Below are 21,761 nucleotides of genomic sequence, written 5' to 3'. Positions count from 1 at the left end.
TGCGGACAAGCGATTGTTTGCTATCGTTTACTTTTCAATAAGCCGTGGTGTGTGGTAACTGTCAGCTGAATATGTCCGTGGTTGTGGTATTTGTATGAGTATCATCTTATAACTAACTGACAACCTAATAACTTGACTGACAAATGGATCGTAATAAATAATCTTTTTTGGAGTTGATAGACTGGACGCAGCTTTCGCGTTATTCTGCCCCCTACAGTCTGAAGACGTATCTGCATTTAAGGGGTGTCCCATTTCTAAGTGACAAAATAACCCTCAACACTTGGTTTTGAGGCCAGTTAAGATAAGGATTGAGCTTGAGGGTTAAGATTGAGGGTTAAGATAGGAATTGGAATCGGCCCAAAATTCCCAGAATGTAAACACGGTGTCCGCCATCTTTGCTAACAGTTACGACCGGCTCTGGCTCTCTTTAATTTTGCCTTGTAAACTGAGAAGACAATGTAGTGGACAATGTGGTAACTGCGGTTCTTCCTCTCACCACACATGTGCCCCACACTGTCCAGCCACAGGACAGAGATGCCAACGATGTGGTAGACTGAACCATTTCTCAAGTGTGCCGCTCTGCGCCCACCCCCACGAACTCCCGACCTCACCTGTCCCACCCATCCACTCTGTTGGCTCCAGCGTCAAGGTGTTCTGCTCAGTGAGTCCACAGTCATGCAACTCTTTCCCCAACAGACTATCAGCCTACACACAGACAGCCCTTACCTCACTGCCTTTGTGTCACACGTGGGGTCTTCCGCTACACCCGCATGCTCTTGGCCTCAGCTCTGCCCCCAGCTGTTGCATCATGGCCACCATGGTTTTAGAGCTACAGAGCTTTCTAACAAGCCCCTGAACGTCTCCCTGTGTTCAGTATTCATGTCGGTAAAAGCGGGAGCGTAAAGTTGGAAATGTCAGCCGTGGAGCACTTCTGCATTCTTTAATTGTGAGAAATAATAATAAAAAAAATAAACATGAGTCAAAGTGTTTAATATCCTGCCATCTTTACGCACGAGCGATGTGTATTGTGAGCAGCTAATTGTATGACCTGTTGCGGTCACACTTCGGTGGTGAGCAGAAATCCTCCACTTCAGCTCCACCTTGAGATCTGACCATTTCTTTTTAATCTCTGTGTGTGTGCGCTGCTCTGATCTCACGGCATTTACAGACTCACACACACGCTCCCACTAACATTTTTTTGTCATATTTATCCCTGCTAACAGGGTATCAAACAAAATCTCACTGCGCGTCTCCACTTCATTCACTAGAATCTCTTGCTCAGACTGTGTGAAATTCCTTTACTTTCCTTTGTTCAGTGCGTTATTTGATCAAAGAGGTGAATCTCAGGGCCTATTTAAATTGATTTGCATATTTAAATGGGGACGTGGATAGGGAGGAGTTTGGCACCTCTGTGTGTGTCTCTATTCCACGTTGATTTGGAATGTACAAAGGGAACGTGCTTGGATCCATGCATACGCACACTTTGATACATTTTTGGGTTTTGGCGTACCCCCGCTTTGCCACCACATGTAGAATTTTCTAGATCCGCCACTGGAACAGGAGCATTGGAATTTGATTTATAAGGAAGGTAGATCTGGATATCATCTGCAAAGCAGTGAAAAGCGATTTTATGTTTCTTAAAAATGGATCCTAGAGGCATTATATATAATAAAAAGAGTATAGGACCCAGGATGGAACCTTGGGGGACCCCAGTAGTGAGAGGGGCTGTGGCTGAGGAGAAATCTCCTAGAACCACTAAAAAACTACGACCATTTAGGTAGGACTGGAGCCATGAGAGGGCCATGCCTGTGATGCCTACACATTCAGTCAGGCGCGATAGTAGGATTCTTTGGTCAACGTATCAAAAGCTGAAGTTAGGCCCAGGAGTCCTAAAACAGCAGAAGTACCCGAGTCAAGAGTAAGCAATAGATCGCTGGTAACTCTCAGGAGAGCTGTTTCCGTGCTAGGGCGTGGTTTGAAACCAGACTAAAACGTTTCATAAATTTTGTTTATGGCAAGAAAAGATTGCAATTGATTAAAAACCACATTGCTAAAAAAAATTGACAGGAACAGTAATTTTGAGATTGGTCTAAAATGAGATAAGACTGAGAGATCCAGGTTTCTCCTTTTAATAAGAGGTTGTACAGCAGAGTGTTTAAAAGCAGCAGGAACACACCCTGATCTAAGGCTGGTGTTAATTAAAACAAGTATAGTGGGCCCAACACATTTTTGAATAGGCGAGATGGAATACTATCAAAGGGACAGTATGTGGGCCTCAAGTGCGCAACTATATCAGAGATAGTAGAGGGGGAAATGGGCTCAAAGTGATCGAGGATGGCCCGGCTCAGACGAGAGTCTGGTCAGTGCCAGGAGTAGCAGAGTTCATGGCCATGGAGGTAGTTGGCCGAAGAGCCAAAATTTTTCAATGAAACATTTTTGGAAGTTGTTGCACAGAGAAGGAGATGATTCCACAGAGAGTGTGACCCTTTTCATGAGTCGTGCCAGTAACAGACTCAATAAAATTAAATGAAGCGAAAAGATTTAAGAAATCATTGCCCATTGGTTTTGACTCACAGCAGACATGAATGTTAACATCCGCAGCAATTAGGATGTGGTCATTCCAGAATGTTGTATTTGTTCCTCTGCATGAATGCCATAGTAGATTTTGAGCAGTGTTTAGGATCGTTGTCTTGTTGAAAGATCCATTCCCGGCGCAACCTCAGCTTTGTCACTGATTACTGGACATGTTCTCAAGAATGCTGATATTGAGAGGAATCCATGCGACCCCAACTGTAACAAGATTCCCAGTCCCTGCACTGTCCACACAGCCCCACAGCATGATGGAACCACCACCAAATTTTACTGTAGGTAGCAAGTGTTTTTCTTGGAATGCTGTGTTCTTTTTCCCACCATGCATAAAGCGCCTTGTTTTGCCCAAATAACTCTAGTTTCATCAGTCCACAGCACCTTATTCCAAATGTGCGTTAGCATTCCTCAAGTGACTCCGTTTGTGACGGGTGCAGAGAAAAGGCTTTTTCTGCATTACTCTTCCATACAGTATCTCCTTGTGTAAAGTGCGCTGAATAGTTGAACGATGCACAGTGACACCATCTGCAGCAAGATGATGTTGTAGGTCTTTGGAGCTGGTCTGTGGGTTGACTGTGACTGTTCTCACCCTCCTTGGCCTCTGCTGAAATGAGATTTTTCTTGTTCTGCCACTTCAGGCCTTAACTAGAACTGTGCCTGTGGTCTTCCAGTTCCTCACAATGTTCCTCACAGTTGAAACTGAGAGCTTAAATCTCTGAGATAGCTTTCTGTATCCTTCCCCTAAACCATGAAGTTGAACAATCATTGTTTTCAGGTCATATGAGAGTTTTTTTGAGGCTCCCATGTTGTCACTCTTCAGAGAAGATGCAAAGAGGAGAAACACTTACAATTTAAATCCCAGATCAGTGAATTTCTGTTTCCTGGAAAAAGAAACAACCAAAACTCCAATAATCATTTTGTGTGATTTTTTATTTTCTTCTTTTTATTGTTTTTAATAGAAAGTCCAGCTCTCAGAGAGTACAAAACATGAAGCTGGAGTAGCAGCAGGAACTGACTGTGACACAGAGAGGAAGAGGAGGATAAAGAGAAAGAGGAGAACAGAGTGGGAAAAAAAAGCTTTTTCTCTGTTTATCATTACAGAAGAATCCCCAAATGATTCTGATACATTCCTTTATCCCAGAGCTTTACATGAAAAAAAAAATCAACATTTATATATATTTATGTTTTAAATGCGATATAAAAGAAAAAAATCAGAGAAGAGACGCAGGACAATGAAGAACATGTTCTTCTCCGTCCACTCGTCCACACACTGTTGGTTTTTTGATACTGATGTGACTTGAGGACGTGTGTAGAATTTAGTGCCATCTAGTGGTGTTGATTTTACTTTTAGGGAGATATATCACTCCTCACTGAATTCTACGCACTGCACCTTTAACCAGCGACTTTTAAAGAAGCAGCTCACCGTTTCTCACTGGTTCATTAAAGGTACAGTTCACCAAATCTACTGACTAGTGGAAACAGCAGTGAGATTTTTTGTTCGTTAAAATGTTTACAAATATTATTACGATTATTGTTATTATTTTTTAATGATGTTACTTTTAGTTTCACTGAGAAATTATTTTGTTGTTTAATGTCGTTAAACTCCCAATATTTTCTTCTCAATTTTTAAATAAGTAAAATACAGGAATATTAACAGTTGGCAACACAAGCCTGTGGCGCCACCGTGTGGAGAAAAACGGACATAAGTAGTCAGAAATATTCAATTAATTATTTCCCATGACGGCGAGCTTTTAAAGCTACAATATGTAGGATCGCAAGAAAAAAACGTTGTGAATCGTTTCATGTGCAGGATTTTTGATGGCGTGTCTCTCTCTCCGTACCTCCTCTCAGATAATCTCTCCAAGATCTGAAAGTCTCTGCCCAGAGAGACACGTCTTTTTACGGTTTCAAGCAGTAAAATGTCAAATTTGCAGTAAATTTGAACAAACATTTTATATATTTTCTATTATAAGCTATTATTTTGGTAAATTCTTAAGTCAGCAGGTGTTTTGATTTGTTTTTGTATTAATTAAAAATATTTTTTAATTGATTTTTCTTCTGATTATTAATGTAAAGCTGAAAGTTGAGTGTTCCATAAGGCTCAATTTTAGGCCTTCCAATTTCTTTTTTTTAAGTCTTTCCAGATTCCAGATTGCAGAATAGGCAAAGCTGGGATAAAAGCTTTGCCTGTCTCTCCCACACTCTGAACTGTTGTGTGATAAGTCAATGTGGTTCAGGCTGGTTCTCTCCAAGGTCACGTGATTTACATGAAGATAAAAGATTATTATATTAATTATTGACCAATAACAAAAACAAATCTTGTCTACTGCAGCTTTAAAGCAAAAAAAAAAAAAGGTCTTGGGTTTGGGCGATGTCTTCACGGTGAGGATCATGTGACCAGGTTTTAAAGGGTTTTGCTGAGTCATCATAACTGGATGAACTGGACCTAAATGATAGGTTTGTGTGCTTTCTTTGTTTACACGTCTTGCAGATTTATTTAAAAAAAAAAAAAAAAAAAAAAAAAAATGCATCGTCTTTGATTCGTAGAAACCTGAGATGTTCTGCGACTTTCTATTTACAGTTTGGTTTCCCATATGCGTCCACTAGGGGGCGTATAACTAACATCTGCAGCTTGTGCTGAAAATCTTTTCATTGCAAATTTCATTGCAAACACACGTGATGTGTGAACTAAGTGTGTTTTTCTTTGAAGGGTTGCATCGCACCACTTTGCATAATTTATGAGAAGTGCATTAAAAAAAACAATTAACCAATAGGGGGTCAACAACAACGATTATTTTGTGCTTTGAGCAGCTTGAATATGGTTTTTGCTTTTTCGATCCCTCTGCTGCTGAAAGTAGTCCCAAACTAATTCCCGATCTCCTACACATCACACACCCATCGTAGAACTTAGAACTCAAATTTTTTAAGCAAAAATTGGGATGAGCGAAGTTTATTTTGTTTTTGTTTTCAAAGGTTTCTTCGCACCAATTTGCATATTATTAGTGAAGTGCATGAAATTTGACCACTAGGGGGCGAACACTGCTAATGTGCTTTGATCTTCTTGTTATTGTTTCAAGAGCTCAGATATTTTATATAATATAAATACTTTGTTTTACTGAATTTGATCAGAAACTAATTCACGCGATTTGTGATGTTTGTTTGCAATCAAAGAAATGTTTAACCAATTCTATTTTGTTCACAATTTGATCGTGAAAAGTCTTACTTGGAACTAAATCGCGTATTTGTGACCAGACAACTTTAATTTTCCATGTCTTTATTTTGTCTTTTAAATTTGGAGTAATTTAAAAGTGAAAACATATCAACATATCGGAGCGGAGGCTACGATATTCTGCCTCTCGCCATCATTTATGCGCACTTTCGTTGGAGGCTTGTTGAGGATAAAATTGTTGCTCCTATAAATGCATACGTTAAGATTTCCATAAGTTCAGCTGCTCTTGCCCTTATTTTGAAGTAAATAAATACAGTGTGTTTTTTTTTTTTTCCCTGACACCGATCCACGTTTACAAGGCAGCTCTGATTATCCGAAGCAAAGACTCGGTCCATCTGACGAAAGTGAGACGGCGGACGGGAGGCAATCAGAAGTGTCCGTTAAGGTGCAGGACAGCGGAGGAAGAAAGGGGAGGGGCCCAGGCGTCAGGGGCCATCTCTGTGCTCATATTTGGCGTTAGCATGTCCATCAGTAGTCTGTCCTGCCAGACCCTCCCACAGTGGAAAGGAGAGAGGGAGGGAGGGCTGGTCTGGCAAAGGTCAGATCGAGGTCAGAGTTGGTAGGTGGAGGTGAGGGAGGCGGGGCTTAAAAGTCACAGAGCAGTGGAGGTGATCTTCTTAACCCCCCTCCGTTGTGCCAGAGTGGAACGACCCACCGGCTCCAGGACTGGAGGGACATTTCTGTTCAGGGCGGAGTAGGTGGCTGCCATTGCTCCCTGGGGGCGGAGACAAAGACACATGACATTAGGGCTGTCCAAAAGATCTTCGCTATTCGAATACAAAAAATGTCAATATTCGAGTGTGGAAACTGACGTTCGAACTTCTGCCTTAGCAACGGCGCAAATCAACGTCGTGCATTGTGGCGTTCGGGCTGAACGTACAACGTTGATTTGCGGTTCGGCATTGTGTTTACAAGATGGCGGGGAGTAGGGCTGACCGATTTTAGGAAAAAAATGAATTGCAATTTTTCTGGCAGATATTGCAATTTCGATTTGAGTCACGATTTTCTGGGGGAGCTGGGGGAGCACATATACAATATAACTAGGCATGAATGGAAGTGAAAATTGTTGGCCGAAACCGAATATCAGGATATAAATTATTATTATTATGAACAATTCAGTACAATTGTTTTTTTTAATCTAATCTTGTTGGGACTGTGTGTACCTCACTAAAGTCAAGGCATTGCAAATATAGTAGAGTTGCCCCTCTGGTGCAGAAAGACTGCGTACCGCCCCAACATCCAAATAATAATATTTATGAGGAGGATCGAGTACAGTCTCCATGAAGTGCAGGGGATCTGAGTAGATCTTAGTGTTGTGAATGAGTGGTGTGAAGTGAACGTCGAGGGGAGTTCATAATCTGCACTGTTTGCAGCCAAGTCTTTCGGCCGCCAAATTTTCGGTACATCTCTAAATATAACATGTTTATTGGCAAGAACAATGTAACCGTAATAATGATGTATTTGTGTGTGATTTGGGGATCAATCGGCGCCTGGCTCGTCGATTACATGTGAACTGGCTCACGCCTTAGTGGATTTGTGGGTCGTTTCCATGATAACAATAACCAGAAGTGTGTTGTGTGTGTGTACAGAGTGTACAGATGGAGCGTGCATCACCTTGACGAGGTGCGGCGCGTCATGCCTGTTGAGTGTGTATTTGGGCAGCTGGTCTCTGTGCGTCACCCACGGGTGTCGAAGAACTTGACCCGCCGTCAGCCGCTGGTGCGGGTCCACATGCAGCATCCGCGACACCAGATCCTGACGGGTCAGAGGTTTACAGAGCATGTTACAACTCAGAACTCAATATTAACAATTTAACAAACAGTCATCACAACTTTTAAAAGGTATTTTAGGACTTGTGTTGTGATTAAAATGAGTTAAAACTCAGGCTGCAACTACTAATCTATTACTAAATTAATTAGTTACTTAATTAATTAGCCTTGCCGATCGCTGTCAAAACCTGCGAGTCGTGCACATCTCTGACAGAGCAGTGTTACCAACATGGCGACTTTATCGCTAAATCTGCAGACTTTTTGTGGTGTTTGGAGACTCTCACGTGAAAGCATGTATCACTCTGCAGTCACTGAGCTATTTTACAGCTTCTTAAATGTTAATATTTTATGGAAATAATTTCCAAATTCATCTATAAAAGAATTATGAAAGTAATTGTTGCAGCCCTGATTATGACTGAATCATAATCTACAGATCATAACTTTTACAATTTATCAAATAAAGGCAGGGAAAAAAAAGGAAAATCTGCCCCAAAAAACATCAACACATGAGGCAAATTCTTCTTTCTTTGTCAAACACGTGAGCGTCCATTTTCTCTGGTGTCTCCGTGACGGGACAGTCGTCCAGCACCTACTTCCTCACCTTAGCCTCGGTGGAGACAGACGTCCAGTATCCTCCACTGAGCGAGAACTTCCCGCTTCCGATCCGAGCCAGAATCTCCTCCGGCGTGTCTTCAGGACCGTTGGCAAATGGAGTAAAGCTGCAGAAAACCACAGACAAATACTTTACTGTCAAGAGGTGAAATTTAAATGTTTGTGTTTTAATGTTTCTAACATCCATGTGATCCATTTATTTCAAAACATAGAAAAGCACGGTGGAGAAAAAAAAGACAAACATTGTTCAGAAAGAGCAGGAAAAATTATATATCTTTAAACATTTCTTCCAATAATCCTTTTTAATTATTTAATATCTAAATAAACCATCAATAAATACTAGAATATGTTAAGTTGAGTTCATGGATGTCTGTACTGGATCATTTTATCAATCTATATTCTTTTAACTTCTAGTATCTGTTATTCCACAACACAGTGTGTAAATGAAGTCTGACCCTGTTAACATGGTGTAGAGCAGAACTCCCAGACTCCAGATGTCACAGGCTGCATCATATCCCTGTTTCTTCAACACCTGAGAGCACAAACAACATTATTATTGTTCATGTTTTCACACGTCTTTATTCACATGAATCTGCAAAAACAGCTCTACTGTAAATAAGAAATATTCTTAAATCAGCGTTCTCCAGCACACAGCCCCGCCCCCTCTATAGTTCCTGTTAATCTGAGAAGTCGTGAGTAGGTACATAAAATTAATTTCTGGGATCGTTTCCCCAGGTAATTTGGGGGGAAACGAGGAAACCAAAGTTTTTCAATATCCTGTGCAAATGAGAAAAGTTCCTGCAGTGGATTTGAATTTGAAATCAGTGGTGTACAAACAAGATAAAGCTATCTAAAACTTAGGAAATTACATTACTTCCTTTACTTTTAAGCTGATTTTAAGAATTCATACCTCGGTGAATGGTGAATTTGACTTATGTATTTGACACCACTGTTCACTCTTTTCTGGTCATTCAAGCTTAAAGTAAGCTCTAATATCTGATTATTTCGATTTTTTTCTTTTTAGGACAAAAATAAGAAAAGGTTTCCATAAACTCTATTTTTACAGTCTATCTATGGATCTATCTATCTACGGATCTATAAGTAGGACAAGAATGACAATGAGGATGAGGGGGCGTGGTCATACTAACCTCAGGAGCGACAAAGTTGGCGGTGTAACACGGCGTCATGAGCAGACCGTTCTCCGCTCGCAGCTGTTTGGCGAAACCAAAGTCACAGATTCTGATAGACTCTGCGTTTCCGCTCTCGTCCACGTACAGAATGTTACTTGGCTTCAGGTCTCTGTGGACCACCTGTCAACAAACAAACAAACCAAACTTTTCCTGTTAGATTTCCTGCCAGTCACTTGTAAATAAAAGTGAATTCTGTGTAAATGTGTTCATTAAAGTGTTGCGTACGCCCTGCACGTGCAGATATTCCACCGTCTTGGTGATGGTGTAGAGGACGGCACTCGCTTCTCGCTCTGAGAAAAACTTCTGTCGCAGGATTTTGTCGAGCAGTTCTCCGCCTTTCATCAACTCCGTCACCAGGAAGACGGAGCGACCGTCATCGTAAACCTGCGACAAAACCAAAGAAGAAGAAATAATAAAACGATGACAACTCAGACTTTACAGTAAAATTGAACAGAAATAAAGTAAATGTTAATATATCTGATATATATATATTTTTTTATGTTCTTTAGTTTTGGAAATAAAATGCACAATTCAAGTTAATCATTTATATAAAACATTTCATCTATTATCAAAAAAAGAAAACTGTTTTTTTTTTGGCATAACATTTTATATAAACAACAACATTGCTCTCAGCTCTCAGAAGCACAGCTCCCCCCTCTGGAACGGTGGATGCACTGCTACTCTTTATCAAAACATTGTTTTAACAGTGTTTAAAAATAGCTTCTTCACGACTCCCTGCCGCAGTCTCTTTTATGACTTTGACCCAGAGTCAGAAGACACTGCGTGAAACACCTCCACAACGGACGTTATTCTTCTTCTGCGGTTCTATGTACGCAACCGGATGTGCCCAGACCAGGAGGATCTGCTGTTAAGGAGAACTGCTGTTAACGTAACCGGACCGGATTTTTTCAGAGATCTCACTGAGCCCGAGATTACAATAAAACACAGCGTTCTCAGCAGTGGCTGAACTGTTTGTTTTGAACCTTCAGGGCTTCATAAACAAGGTAATGACGCAGATACACACTAAAAAAACAGTTAATTGGAACTTCCGGTCTAGTTCCGCTTTAATTAATGAATGTGCTTAGTCGTACAGATGAAGAAAAGCATGTGTAAATGGTGTAGTGTTGTAAACTCACGTCTTTGAGCGTGATGATGTTTGGATGTTGTCCGTATCTCAGCAGAATCTCAACCTCCTCCGTCGGGTCTCTCTTTGCTTTGTTTATGATCTGAAACACAAATGTAAAAAACAGACACACGTGAGTTTAGGTCACACACAGCAGTGTTTGTTTGTTGTTGTTTTTATTTAACTAACCTTGACAGCATACTCCATGCCGGTGCCTTTGTGAACGCATCGTTTACAGATGGAGTATGAGCCCACACCGATGTCCTCTTTGATCTCATAAACGTCAGAGAACAAGGACGTGCTGCGGTGAAGATGCTACGTACAAACAATTATACATTTGACATTATGTGTTAACTCGTACACCACATTTATTTTTTACGATCTTCATTGAGATTGAGAAAAAAAAAAAACTGACTGAATGTTTCACTTTATGACTTCACTACTTGATGTAAGCTCACATCAGTAAGTGCTGAACAGCTAGCAACAGCACGCTACAACTGATACATCTCAATGAAATGATCAAAGCTCCGCCCACAAAAAACACAGAGAGGCGTGATGAATGATGTGATGGTAAAATGTTTTCAAGTAACATTATAAAATTATGTAAAAAAATAACAACAAAACATTTGGTAACATAAGCTGTAAAAATCACAAACATTTTTAAATTCAATGTTTTTGAATTTAAATAAAAAACGTTTGTGATGTTTTTGTTACATTACATTTCAAGGGTGCATTTTTTGCGTAACATTTTTGACAAGAAAACTTTTTCTTTTCTTTTTTTTTTACATTAAAACATTAAAACAAACAACAAAACCAAAAACATGTTTTGTGTTAATCTGTAATTACAATTTTTAGGTCAACATTTTTTTGAACAGTAGGTAATGAAAATCATGTACATTAAAAAAGAAAAACTCAATTTTTTGTAAAACTTTTTGTATTGTTAAGATATTTTGGTAGTTTTTTTGGGGGGAACAAAGGAAAAATTGGTCACATGTGAAATGTCAATTCAACATTTTTTTTTCGATTTTTTGGGGAAGTTTTCTTCTTGTATGATGTCAGTGTGTGTTTAACATTGTGTGTGACAGTGTGTGTGTGTGTGTGTGTGCTAGAGAAGATGATCTTTGTCATAATTTCCATCATTTTACAAGGGCTCCGGCTTGTGCGTTTCGATTAGCACGAGAAAGCTGTGAAAGTGGATGCTGAGGAGGCACCGGACACAGGACTTTTTGATAGACTTTCTGAAGCCGTGCTATGAAGCACAGGAACTCTGGACTCCCCTCAGTAAGCTGTCATGCTTAAACGGCACAAAGACTAGCTTCAGCGATAAGTCATAATACAGGAACTCCACAAGATTGCAACATTCCTCTGGCCAGAATTTAACCAGGTAAGAGTGTTGTCACTCTCAGACAGGAATGCCGTATGGGCTCATGACCGTACTCTTCTGCAAGCCATGGCTGCAGGTGCACCAGATGTGGAGTGTCAAGACTCAGAGCTCTCCGGAGTCGAACCCACGTAACGATGTTACCGGGACTTATTTAATTTCTTTGTTTCAACTTCCAAGTGGCCTATGTAAATGTATAAATGACAAAAGGCAACAGAGCTTTGTGCGTGCGCACATTTGAATAGGATTTTAAAAAGCTGTCAATCAAATTCTGTCGACTCGGGCCTTGTCCCATCTAATCCGAGCCCGATTACAGCTCTAGTGTGTGTGTGTGTACCAGTGTGTAACAGTCTGTGTGTTTGTGTACCTGTGTGTGTGTGTGTGTGTGTGTAGCTGTGTGTGTACCTGTACTATAGCATGAGGCAGTGGTTGTGTTTCCTCCTCTGTTATGGCCACAAAACTGAATCCTCTGAACAGCTGATGAGCGTTAGCACTGGGGGGGACACCAGGAGAGTCTGACACACACACACACACACACACACACACACACACACACACACACACACACACACACACACACACACACACACACACACACACAGTCACAGTTAATCCTCTGTTCGCTCTGACTTTTAGCAGGAACATTAGCAGCAGCAGCAGAGTTTGTACCTCTGGGAGTTTTGGCTGTGAACTCTGGATCAAAATAGAAAGTGTCGTCAGGTCTTCCTGCAGCTGGTTTGAAAGGAGGAGGAATCTCTCTGCGGAACAGTTTCTGAACCAGGAGGAAGGAGGAGATCATTAGGAAAACTCAGACACAGACAAAAATGAAAGTGACTGAAACATCGTTGCTTGTGTGTCACTGACGTTCCAGTCGATGGTGCTGAAGAAATGATGTCTCTTTATCTCCTCCACTCCATCTGGTCCTGCTCCTGAAAAGTAAAAACATCCCATGAGAACATCTGCATCATCATCAGCTGTCAGGACGGTGCAGTACAGGATCCACCAGCAGGGGGCAGAGTGGCACACGAGACAACCTTAGTGTCCACTGTACATTTATTTACTCTGTAAATCACGTTTGAGTTGACAAAATATAAGTATAATATTTTCATAAATATAGTCGGATATATTTATTTACACCATCATTTTTTTTATGCCTACGATCTAAGGCAGTAATTTGTCTTAGATTAAGATTTAAAATCCATGAGAATGTTAATTTAAATCATTCTCCAATCATCATTTTTTATGTGAGTTAATAACAGAAGACGTTGTTTTCTTGTTGTGAACTCACTCACCCTTTAAACTGTTCACTGAGTGTTTTTGTGAAGTGGTTATTTTAGGAGAAACCTCAGAAGAGGACGAATGGCTCCAGTATCTCGTCTTCATCTGGAAGAGACTTGATTCTTTCTCTCTCATGTGTGACTCACATGCTAAATTTGTGACGATGTGGGACGATTTAGTTCAGGAGTGAGTGAGTGAGTGTGTGTGTAAAAAAAGAACAACAGAAAAACAGTTTTGTTTACCTAATCTGTTGGCAGGGTTTCGTTTGAAAAGATTCCTGAGGAGACTCTGAGCTTCTGAACTCAGAAACTGAGGCATTCCCAGTTTAGCTCTGTGACACAAAACAAGACGAGACAATAGGAGACGTTTAAGAAATCATGTTCGTTTACAGTGTATAAGCAGGAATCCTGGAGATAATTTCAATAGCTTTTTAAGACTTTTTCAAGACTTCTCAAAATATTTTAAGACCTTCAAGCCACTTCAAGCTGTAATCAGAAGCAAACTCTGGTCTCCCTAAAAATAAACAGGCCTCAGTTCACTTCATGCGAACCAAATGCAGGAAGAGGACTACAACGCAGGGTATTGTGGGTATACACAAGCAAAACATACACACGTGTGACAGAAATATGGTCAAATGAAAACATATCATAACTGTGAGCCCTTATGTGGCGGAAACACAAGTTTTTCTTGTTCATCATTTGTCTAGATGTCTCCTTCAGTTCATTCTTGATGGTTATAAATCATAAAAAATTAACATTAAAACCGATATATAGATTATCAAAGTAAGTGACGATTAAGTTATTGACTGCAGCTCAACAATCAAATCTCTAGTTAAATAATCTGATTCTAATTCGTAAACGATGAGTTAGAGCCTTGGAGGAAACACATTAATATTTCCTGTGAACTTATTATTTTATTCTACAACAATTCATCGATTATTAGTATACTATTTAGATCAGTAGTCTCAGACACGCGCAATATTTTGTGGCCCCCCACTTGATATCAAAGTTTAATGTAAGGGCAGTTTTTTTCTTTTTTTCAAATAATTGAAAAAATGTAATAATTTCTGTGATTTTTCAGCTTCCTAAATGTGAATATTATTCTGGTTTATTTGCTCCATATAACAAAGAAATAATTCAAACTGAATCGTTTTTAGCTTGTGGGCAAAACATTTCCCAGTTGTCAATATTTTTCAACAACTTATGAATCAAAAGTTTAATGAATTATGAAAATAATCCTTAGTTTCAGGCTCTGCCTGTCTTCTCCTCCATCTCTACTCTGTGTTATAAATCTCTCCTCCTCCTCCTGAGTGCTGCACTTTATCTCCTCCATTATAAATCATTCACTCCTCCTTCTCCCAGGGGGAAGGAAGGATGGAAGGAAGAAAGGAAGGAAGAAGGAGGAGGAGGAACACCTGACACTCTCTGTCTCCTCTCGAATGTGCTGCTGCTGCTGAAATAAATAATGTAGCCGCAGTCGGAGATTGGATCAGAGTATTTTACAAAGAGTATCAAGTGTCTTACTTAAGGATCATGGTCATCGTCTCCTTCCGGTCTTTGCCCTGAAATGGCAGTGTTCCCGTCAGCATCTCGAACTGGAACAGAGAGAAGAAAGGAGAAATGACACCGGCAGATATTTAAACTCCTGCTCATTAAAAAGCTGCAATATGATTAAAAAACAAAACAATTGAAGGGCATCAGGAGATTACATTTCTTAATAAAAACCTACATCTTTTGGGTTCATAATACGATTTTATAGAATCTGAATCAAATATTTAATCTCTTCTTCTTGATGATTTTTAATGTCAATCAATTCAAAACAGCAAAAGTTTACAAAGAATAATCAGAATCAGGGATCCACGCAAACTTCTTACTCTCTCCCACACCAAACCCCATACAGAAAATCAGTGATTTTAGCTCGCAGGGACACAGGAGCTGCTGGTCGACTGCTGCCCCGTGTGGTCTTACTGATGGAGGCATTTAAAGAGACAGGTACTCAAAAGCAAGCATTCTGAACAGGACTGTTTTGGCAGGGTGATTCATTCTTAAGGTATTTTGACCAAAGCATGTCACCGACATGTTCATCAGGACACCAGGTAACTAGGTTCACTTGTAGAAATAGGGTATAATATGAGTCCTTTAATTTTTTGATGAATTGATAATCACATAATTGATCTTTCAGTCCTATTATAGAATGGAAATGTAAAAAACAGTCTGAGATTGGGATTAAGAAATGTTTTTCTTCTTCCTGAGTTTATGAACAGTGTCTTCTCACCATCAGTACACCGTACGACCACCAGTCCGCACTGTGTGTGTGTCCTCGTCTGTTCACCACCTCGGGAGCCATGTACTCCACCGTCCCACAGAAGGAGTAGGCTTTGTTCTCATGGTCTATGGACTCCTTACTGAGGCCAAAGTCTGAACAGAAATGCACGCACACAGTGATACAAGTATCATGAGGCTGCAGTAGAATCAAGTGTCAATGTGTGATGTTTCCTCGGCAATTTAAAGACAAAAAAAATACCCACCAGTCAATTTAATGTGTCCTTCTTCATCAAGGAGGATACTGAAACAACAGAGATATGATATATAAACATTGTATAATCTGTATGTGTGTGTGTGTGTGTGTGTTCCATGTACTTCTCCGGTTTGAGGTCTCTGTAAATGATGCCGAGGCCGTGCAGGTGATCCAGAGCCAGAGCCAGTTCAGCCAGGTAAAACTTCACATCCTCCTCTGTGAACATCACCTGGAACACACACATTTTTTTTTAAAACTTTAAAATCATAATTTTTGATATCGATGTAACAGACTCAAGTATCTACCGATACTGATACCTACCGATAACCTACCAATGTCACAAATGAGTATCTGCCAATACCGATTTCACAAACTTGAATATAAGCTGATATCGATGTCACAAACTTCAGAATTTACCGATACCGATGTCACAAATTAGTATCTGCCGATACCCATGTATCTTCCAATACCGATGTATCTACCGACATCGATGTCAGAAACTCGGGTATCTGCTGGTTCCGATATAAGTCATTATCAACACAAAAAGAAGAAATAAAAATGACTCGGCTATCTCCCAATACCACAAACTCCATCAGGGTGTTGGTAGATACATCCACCGATCCCGATGTATCTAGCAACACCCATGTATCTACTGACAACAAAGTCACAAACTTATCTTCCAATACCGATGTATCTGCCTGTTCCGATATAAGCCGTTATCAACACAAAAAGAAGAAATAATCATGAGTCCGCTGAAATGCTGCAGTCTGTACGTAGTTAAGAATGTGGTAAATATAAGATTTTTGGATTCTATAGTATTTGTATTATTTTATTCAAAGGTTAAGCCTGAGATATGTTTCTCAACTAGAATACACGGTGAACTTGATGTAAAAAGCATTTGGACCTGCTGCTTGTGTTCTAAAAGGGACAGGGCCATGTCACGTGACACAGATACAGGAAGTGTTTCTGGTTACCTCCTTCGACAGACGAGTGAAGAGATCTCCACCTCGGAGGAAATCCAAGATCAAGTAAAGCTTCCCCTCAGTCTGAAAGGCTGAAGGAAAGAAGGAAAGGACAGAAGAATTTAGATGCTTCCAGGTGTCATCGATGAATACCGAGCTCTGGTTGGCTGCTGTGGCGCTGGTGAGTCATCAGGCAGCTCTGTGATTGGCTGACTCACCGTAGTGCAGTTTGACGATGAAGGGATGGTTGACCTCCACCAAGATGTCTCTCTCCATCTTTGTCCTGACCCGGTCACGCACTGGTGATGCACACGCACACGCACACGCACACGCACACGCACACACACACACACACACACACACACACACACACACACACACACACACACACACACACACATTTTGGAAAACACATAAATCAGCAGATAAAGCTGAAACTAAACCTCCTCCTCCTCCTTCTGTCTCTGTTTTGGCTGCAGAGACTCACAGATAAAAATCTGAGTCACACAAACAGGATGCAGAAAATACAAAACAGAAAAACAAACTGAAGAAGAAGAAAAGTGTGCGTGTTCTAGGGCTGGGCGATATATCGAAAATGTATAGTTATCGAAATTTACGACGATAATGGACGTCATTTTGCCCTTGTCAATATATTCGATAATTTAAAAAAGAGAAAGAAAATAAAAGTTGTTTTTGGCTGTGTGTGTATGTAGGCAGGCTACCGGCATGTTCGTGTCCCTTTTAAGACACTCAGCTGTGTACAGTGTGTAGTCACGTGACTCCACGCCCTTTGTAACAAGACATGAAAAAGACGGTGAGGAAAGACGAAGCGGCTGCCGGTAGCAGTTTTGCCAACTTGCCGACTTTAAATCTGGTGACTTTCCGACTCCTCCTAGTGGCTTTTTTTTGTCAAAAGCGACTTGTGACAAATCTTTGCGACTTTCGGTGTTACTGGAGACTTTTGTGGTGTTTGGCAACTCTCACGTGAAAGCACGTATCCCTCTCAACAAGCAGCAGGTGCTGCCCAAGCCCGATTTAAACCCAACAATTTTTTAATACGTGAGCAGTAAATGTACACGTACGTCCACCCACAGCGGGAGCTTGTTGTACCTGCTGCCACAGTCTAATTTACAACAATAACAGAGCCGCTGAGATCCGCATATGTTGCTAATGACGATACACGTCCTGGTTTTTAAATGATGCGTTCGCGTCCGCAGGTTTTTACACCTTCACACAATACGACGTGCTATAACATACCACCATGACGAAGGAGAAAAAACACAAATGCTTAATCAAGAGCTCAGGCAGTGAGTCTCTGCAGTCAGAGCAGTGCGCGCTGTAAATGTTTCTTCACTCATATATATATGTACATGGTCAATTATGCAAAATAGGCGATGACGTCATCTAGCGTCTTAAAACGTATCATTCATTTATCGTTATCGAGGTGAGCTGCTCAATAGTGATATTGATTTGAGGCCAGCCCTAATGTGTTCCACCAGTAGATGGTGCATAGTGGGGTCTAACACCATCATGTCTTTGTTTCTCTGTTAAATCTCAAGTATGAAGTTCCATTTTGGGCGATTACTTCGTCGCTCAACATGTTAAATTAATTCACAACAACAAAAAGTGAAAAACATCTGTTTAAAGCTAAATGTGGGGATTTAACTCTCCATCTTCCTGATTCTTTAGTCTTTTTAAGTCTTTCTGCATTCTTCTTGACATGTGCCATTAACAGTGTTTTTACGATTGACATGAGTGGCAGCCATTTTGTAATCTTAGGGTCAGGGTTTGTGAGGAAGCTTCAACTTTCTGAGTTAGAAATCTGATTTGTGAAATTATGATTCTTGACTTCTGACTACGAATGGAATGCACCATTATACCTGCTAGTATTATTTTGTTAGTAGTACTAGTCCTAGTAGTAGAAGCAGCAGCAGCAGTAGTAGTAGTAGAAGTAGTAGAACAGTAGACTTTATAGTAGTAACAGTAGTAGCAACAGCAGTATTAGTAGTAGTAACATTAGTAGTAGTGATACTAGAAGTCACAGTAGTAGTAGTAATAGTCGTAGTAGCAGTACCAACAATAAAAGCAGTAGTAGTAGTAGTAGTAGTATTCACAGTAACAGCAGTTGTACTAACAGTAGTAGTAGAAGTAACAGTAATAGTAGTAGTAACAGCAGTAGAAGTAATAATAACAACAGCAGTAGCAGTAGTAACAGTAGTCGTCGTAGCTCTATTGCAATAGTACTGCAGAACTACGTAGTACAGCAACAGTAGTACTTGTGTGTACCTTTAAGTGTTGCTTTCTTCAGGACCTTCATGGCGTACAGTTGACGAGCATCTGGTCCTGTGATCTTTCTCACAAGAAACACCTACAAACAAACAAACAAACAAACAAACATGTATGATGTCACCTGCTGGTTGAAAGGTTGACAAACTTCAATTGGTTTGACTGAATTTAATTCAAATGTTTTTCAGTCGTCCATTTTCATTGCTTACTGTGGTAGATAGATGTGTAGATTAACGTAAGCTAACAGTTCATTCATAAAGACGACCTGCCATCGCCATAGTAACAGCCTCACAGACATACACACACATATAGACAGAGTGAAGAATGGTACCTTGCCGAAGGAGCCTTGTCCGAGGACTTTCCTGAGCTCAAACTGATGAGGGTCGGCCTTTTCTGATCCTTCCTTCACATGATGAGTGATACTGATCTCTTTAATGTGCACATCATCCTGTAACGCACACACACACACACAAACACACACACACACACACGGGTCAGGTACTCTGGTCTTCTCATGTTACACACATGTAATAAACATGACTCGTGATTTAAAGCTGGTGAATCATCCCTGAGCTTTTAGACACAAGGATGTAAACAAACTTGTGTATGCATGTGTACGCATTTCAGGCACTTTAGAGTCTATCGTCAGTGGGTCACATGACCAGAGTCAGACTTACTGTGAAGCAGGAGAACAAATGTAAAAAAAACATGAGACAAACTGCGATGCTTCATGTTCACACGTTTTTCTTTGGAAGGGAATTCTGGGAAATGTAGTCAACAGCAGCTGAATCCAAAAGTATATAACAACAACAACAACAACGTCATCCTCCTCATCATCATTTGCCAAAAACAAACCAACACAGCAGGAGGCATGACAGACACGCACGCACCTTTTTATAAAGGTTTTTTTATTATCTAAAGGTTATTATATTTATCTTTAAAACCCCTTTATTCAGGAAAGGGGTTTTAAAGGGTTCTCTGGATCAAAATGGATATTACTGGAACCATTAGTGTTACCAAGAACCAAAGAAATAACATTTTTTTTGGGAGCCAGCCGTATTCACACATTACTTCTTGTGTGAATACGGCTGGCTCGCAAAGCAGCGATGCGCTGATGGCAGCGATGCTAACGAATGAACAGGTTAACAGATAAACCAGTGAACATACTGAATAAATGGGTGAACAGCTACACAGGTGAAAAGGGAAATTGGTAAACAGATGAACAGGTAAAGGGATGAATGAGTGAACAAACTATATGAGGGATGAGTTGACACATTATTGGTTCATCGTGTGTGCATTGCTCTGGATTAAAGTAAAATATTACAAAAAAAATCTATGATTTAGTATCTGATATTGATTCATAAAATACTTGAATCAACTGTTTGTGGTATTATCTGCGCAAATCTCACAAGACTATCAAAATCACACGAGACTTTGATGTGACTGCGAGCCGTTAGCTCCAGTGAAGCTAACTCTCAGCTAATCTCTTTCACAACCAACTAAAACTGACAATAAACATGAAACATCTCTAAATGAATGGAACCAAAAATCTAATGAAATCAGGAACTCTGAGCTAAAACGTCCTTCTGCTCCTCCTCTTCCTACCTGCAGTTCCCAGGTGTTGGCCACTGGCTGTCCCAGTGCGTTGTGGGACCTGTAGTCTCTGCTGCGGCTGAGTTTATGTGGCGTTAACATGCTCGTGTCTGAACATCGACGGAGGAGAGACACAAATGAACTGACGCTGCTACTCCATCCTGACACTACATACTCTCTCTCTCTCTCTCTCTCTCTCCCCTGGAGAAATCAGTGCCTCTCTCCCGCTCCCTCCTTCTCTCCTAGTTTCTCACTTTTTCTATCTTTATTTGAACTTTTCTCACCTCGCTCTCTCTCTCAGTCTGTTTTATTTCTTATTCTCTCTCGCCCTCAGGGGAAATAGTTGTACTGCAGTGAGATGTGCAGTGCTACAGGAAGTACTCACATACTTGATATACAGTATAAAGTAAAAGAAAAAAAAACTTTTTAAAAATATATTTCGATATCGATATAAATCACAATATAGTCTTATAATGTGGTGTGTGTATCCAGATTATCACGCTGGATGAAAACAGATTACTGATTATGTAATCAGACTGTCTAGCTGAATTATTCAGATTATTTGAGTGCATCGAATTTGGCGCTTGTAGTAGACATAATCAAATTATTTCAATGGGCACAATGAGATTATACTGGGGACTGTATTCAGATTACTTCAACTGTTGTAATCAGATTATTTTGGTGTATGTATTCAGCCTTGCAGACCAAACAATTACTCGATTACTCAAGAAAATAATCGACAGATTAATCAATTATCAATAATAATTGTGCGTTGCAGGCAAAGATAGAAGCAAGTTAATATAAAACCAGGAGCTCAGACACTGGCGAAGGTCTGAGGGAGAAGATGGAAATGTTTACGAAGTGAAGAGATTATTTTTGTCTCTTTAGTGTGTGTGTGTGTGTGAGTCAGAACACAGATGGAGGATCAGCGCTGAGGTGACAGGATGCTCATGTAGCACCTCTTAATCACAGGATCAAAACTGCAAACCCCGCACCTGTGCTCTGAACACACACGCACATTCTATACCTGCTTTATTTCCACCATCACTGTGTGAAAGCTTCCTGGAGCTGCAACTAATGATTATTCTCATTATCAAGTTATCAATGAGACTTTTGGTCCATAAAATGTCATTGAAAAATGTTGATCAGTGTTTGTCAATCCTGGAAATATTGATGTCCATAAATATCTTGTTTTTGTCCACGAACTAAAATGATTTGAGTGTTAATGATTTAAT

The 21,761-nt window shown here is 40.2% G+C and overlaps 1 protein-coding gene across 1 annotated transcript in view; it reads right to left on the bottom strand.

Moving 5' to 3' along the window:
* Positions 1 to 6,249: 6,249 nt before the first annotated feature.
* LOC310939251 (ribosomal protein S6 kinase alpha-3) overlaps positions 6,250 to 21,761 on the bottom strand; it is a 64,548-nt gene continuing 49,036 nt past the window's right edge. Inside the window, exons 3-22 of the mRNA XM_083903952.1 lie at positions 19,265 to 19,381; positions 18,934 to 19,015; positions 16,866 to 16,946; positions 16,660 to 16,739; positions 15,808 to 15,914; positions 15,696 to 15,733; positions 15,443 to 15,585; positions 14,692 to 14,762; positions 13,411 to 13,499; positions 12,755 to 12,819; positions 12,560 to 12,662; positions 12,296 to 12,405; positions 10,699 to 10,824; positions 10,523 to 10,612; positions 9,612 to 9,770; positions 9,345 to 9,506; positions 8,652 to 8,728; positions 8,186 to 8,303; positions 7,430 to 7,570; positions 6,250 to 6,530 (exon numbers count right to left, since the gene is read on the bottom strand). Of these exons, the coding sequence (XP_083760078.1) occupies positions 6,408 to 6,530; positions 7,430 to 7,570; positions 8,186 to 8,303; positions 8,652 to 8,728; positions 9,345 to 9,506; positions 9,612 to 9,770; positions 10,523 to 10,612; positions 10,699 to 10,824; positions 12,296 to 12,405; positions 12,560 to 12,662; positions 12,755 to 12,819; positions 13,411 to 13,499; positions 14,692 to 14,762; positions 15,443 to 15,585; positions 15,696 to 15,733; positions 15,808 to 15,914; positions 16,660 to 16,739; positions 16,866 to 16,946; positions 18,934 to 19,015; positions 19,265 to 19,381 (2,082 nt within the window). The 3' untranslated portion in view covers positions 6,250 to 6,407. The remainder of the gene's footprint in view (positions 6,531 to 7,429; positions 7,571 to 8,185; positions 8,304 to 8,651; positions 8,729 to 9,344; positions 9,507 to 9,611; positions 9,771 to 10,522; positions 10,613 to 10,698; positions 10,825 to 12,295; positions 12,406 to 12,559; positions 12,663 to 12,754; positions 12,820 to 13,410; positions 13,500 to 14,691; positions 14,763 to 15,442; positions 15,586 to 15,695; positions 15,734 to 15,807; positions 15,915 to 16,659; positions 16,740 to 16,865; positions 16,947 to 18,933; positions 19,016 to 19,264; positions 19,382 to 21,761) is intronic.

The sequence above is a fragment of the Microchirus variegatus genome, assembly GCF_963457635.1.
Source record: "Microchirus variegatus genome assembly, chromosome: 2".
In the NCBI taxonomy this organism is placed as follows: Eukaryota; Metazoa; Chordata; class Actinopteri; order Pleuronectiformes; family Soleidae; genus Microchirus; species Microchirus variegatus.
The sequence above is the reverse complement of the archived record's forward strand: the minus strand, read 5'-3'. Positions and strand labels throughout refer to the sequence as shown.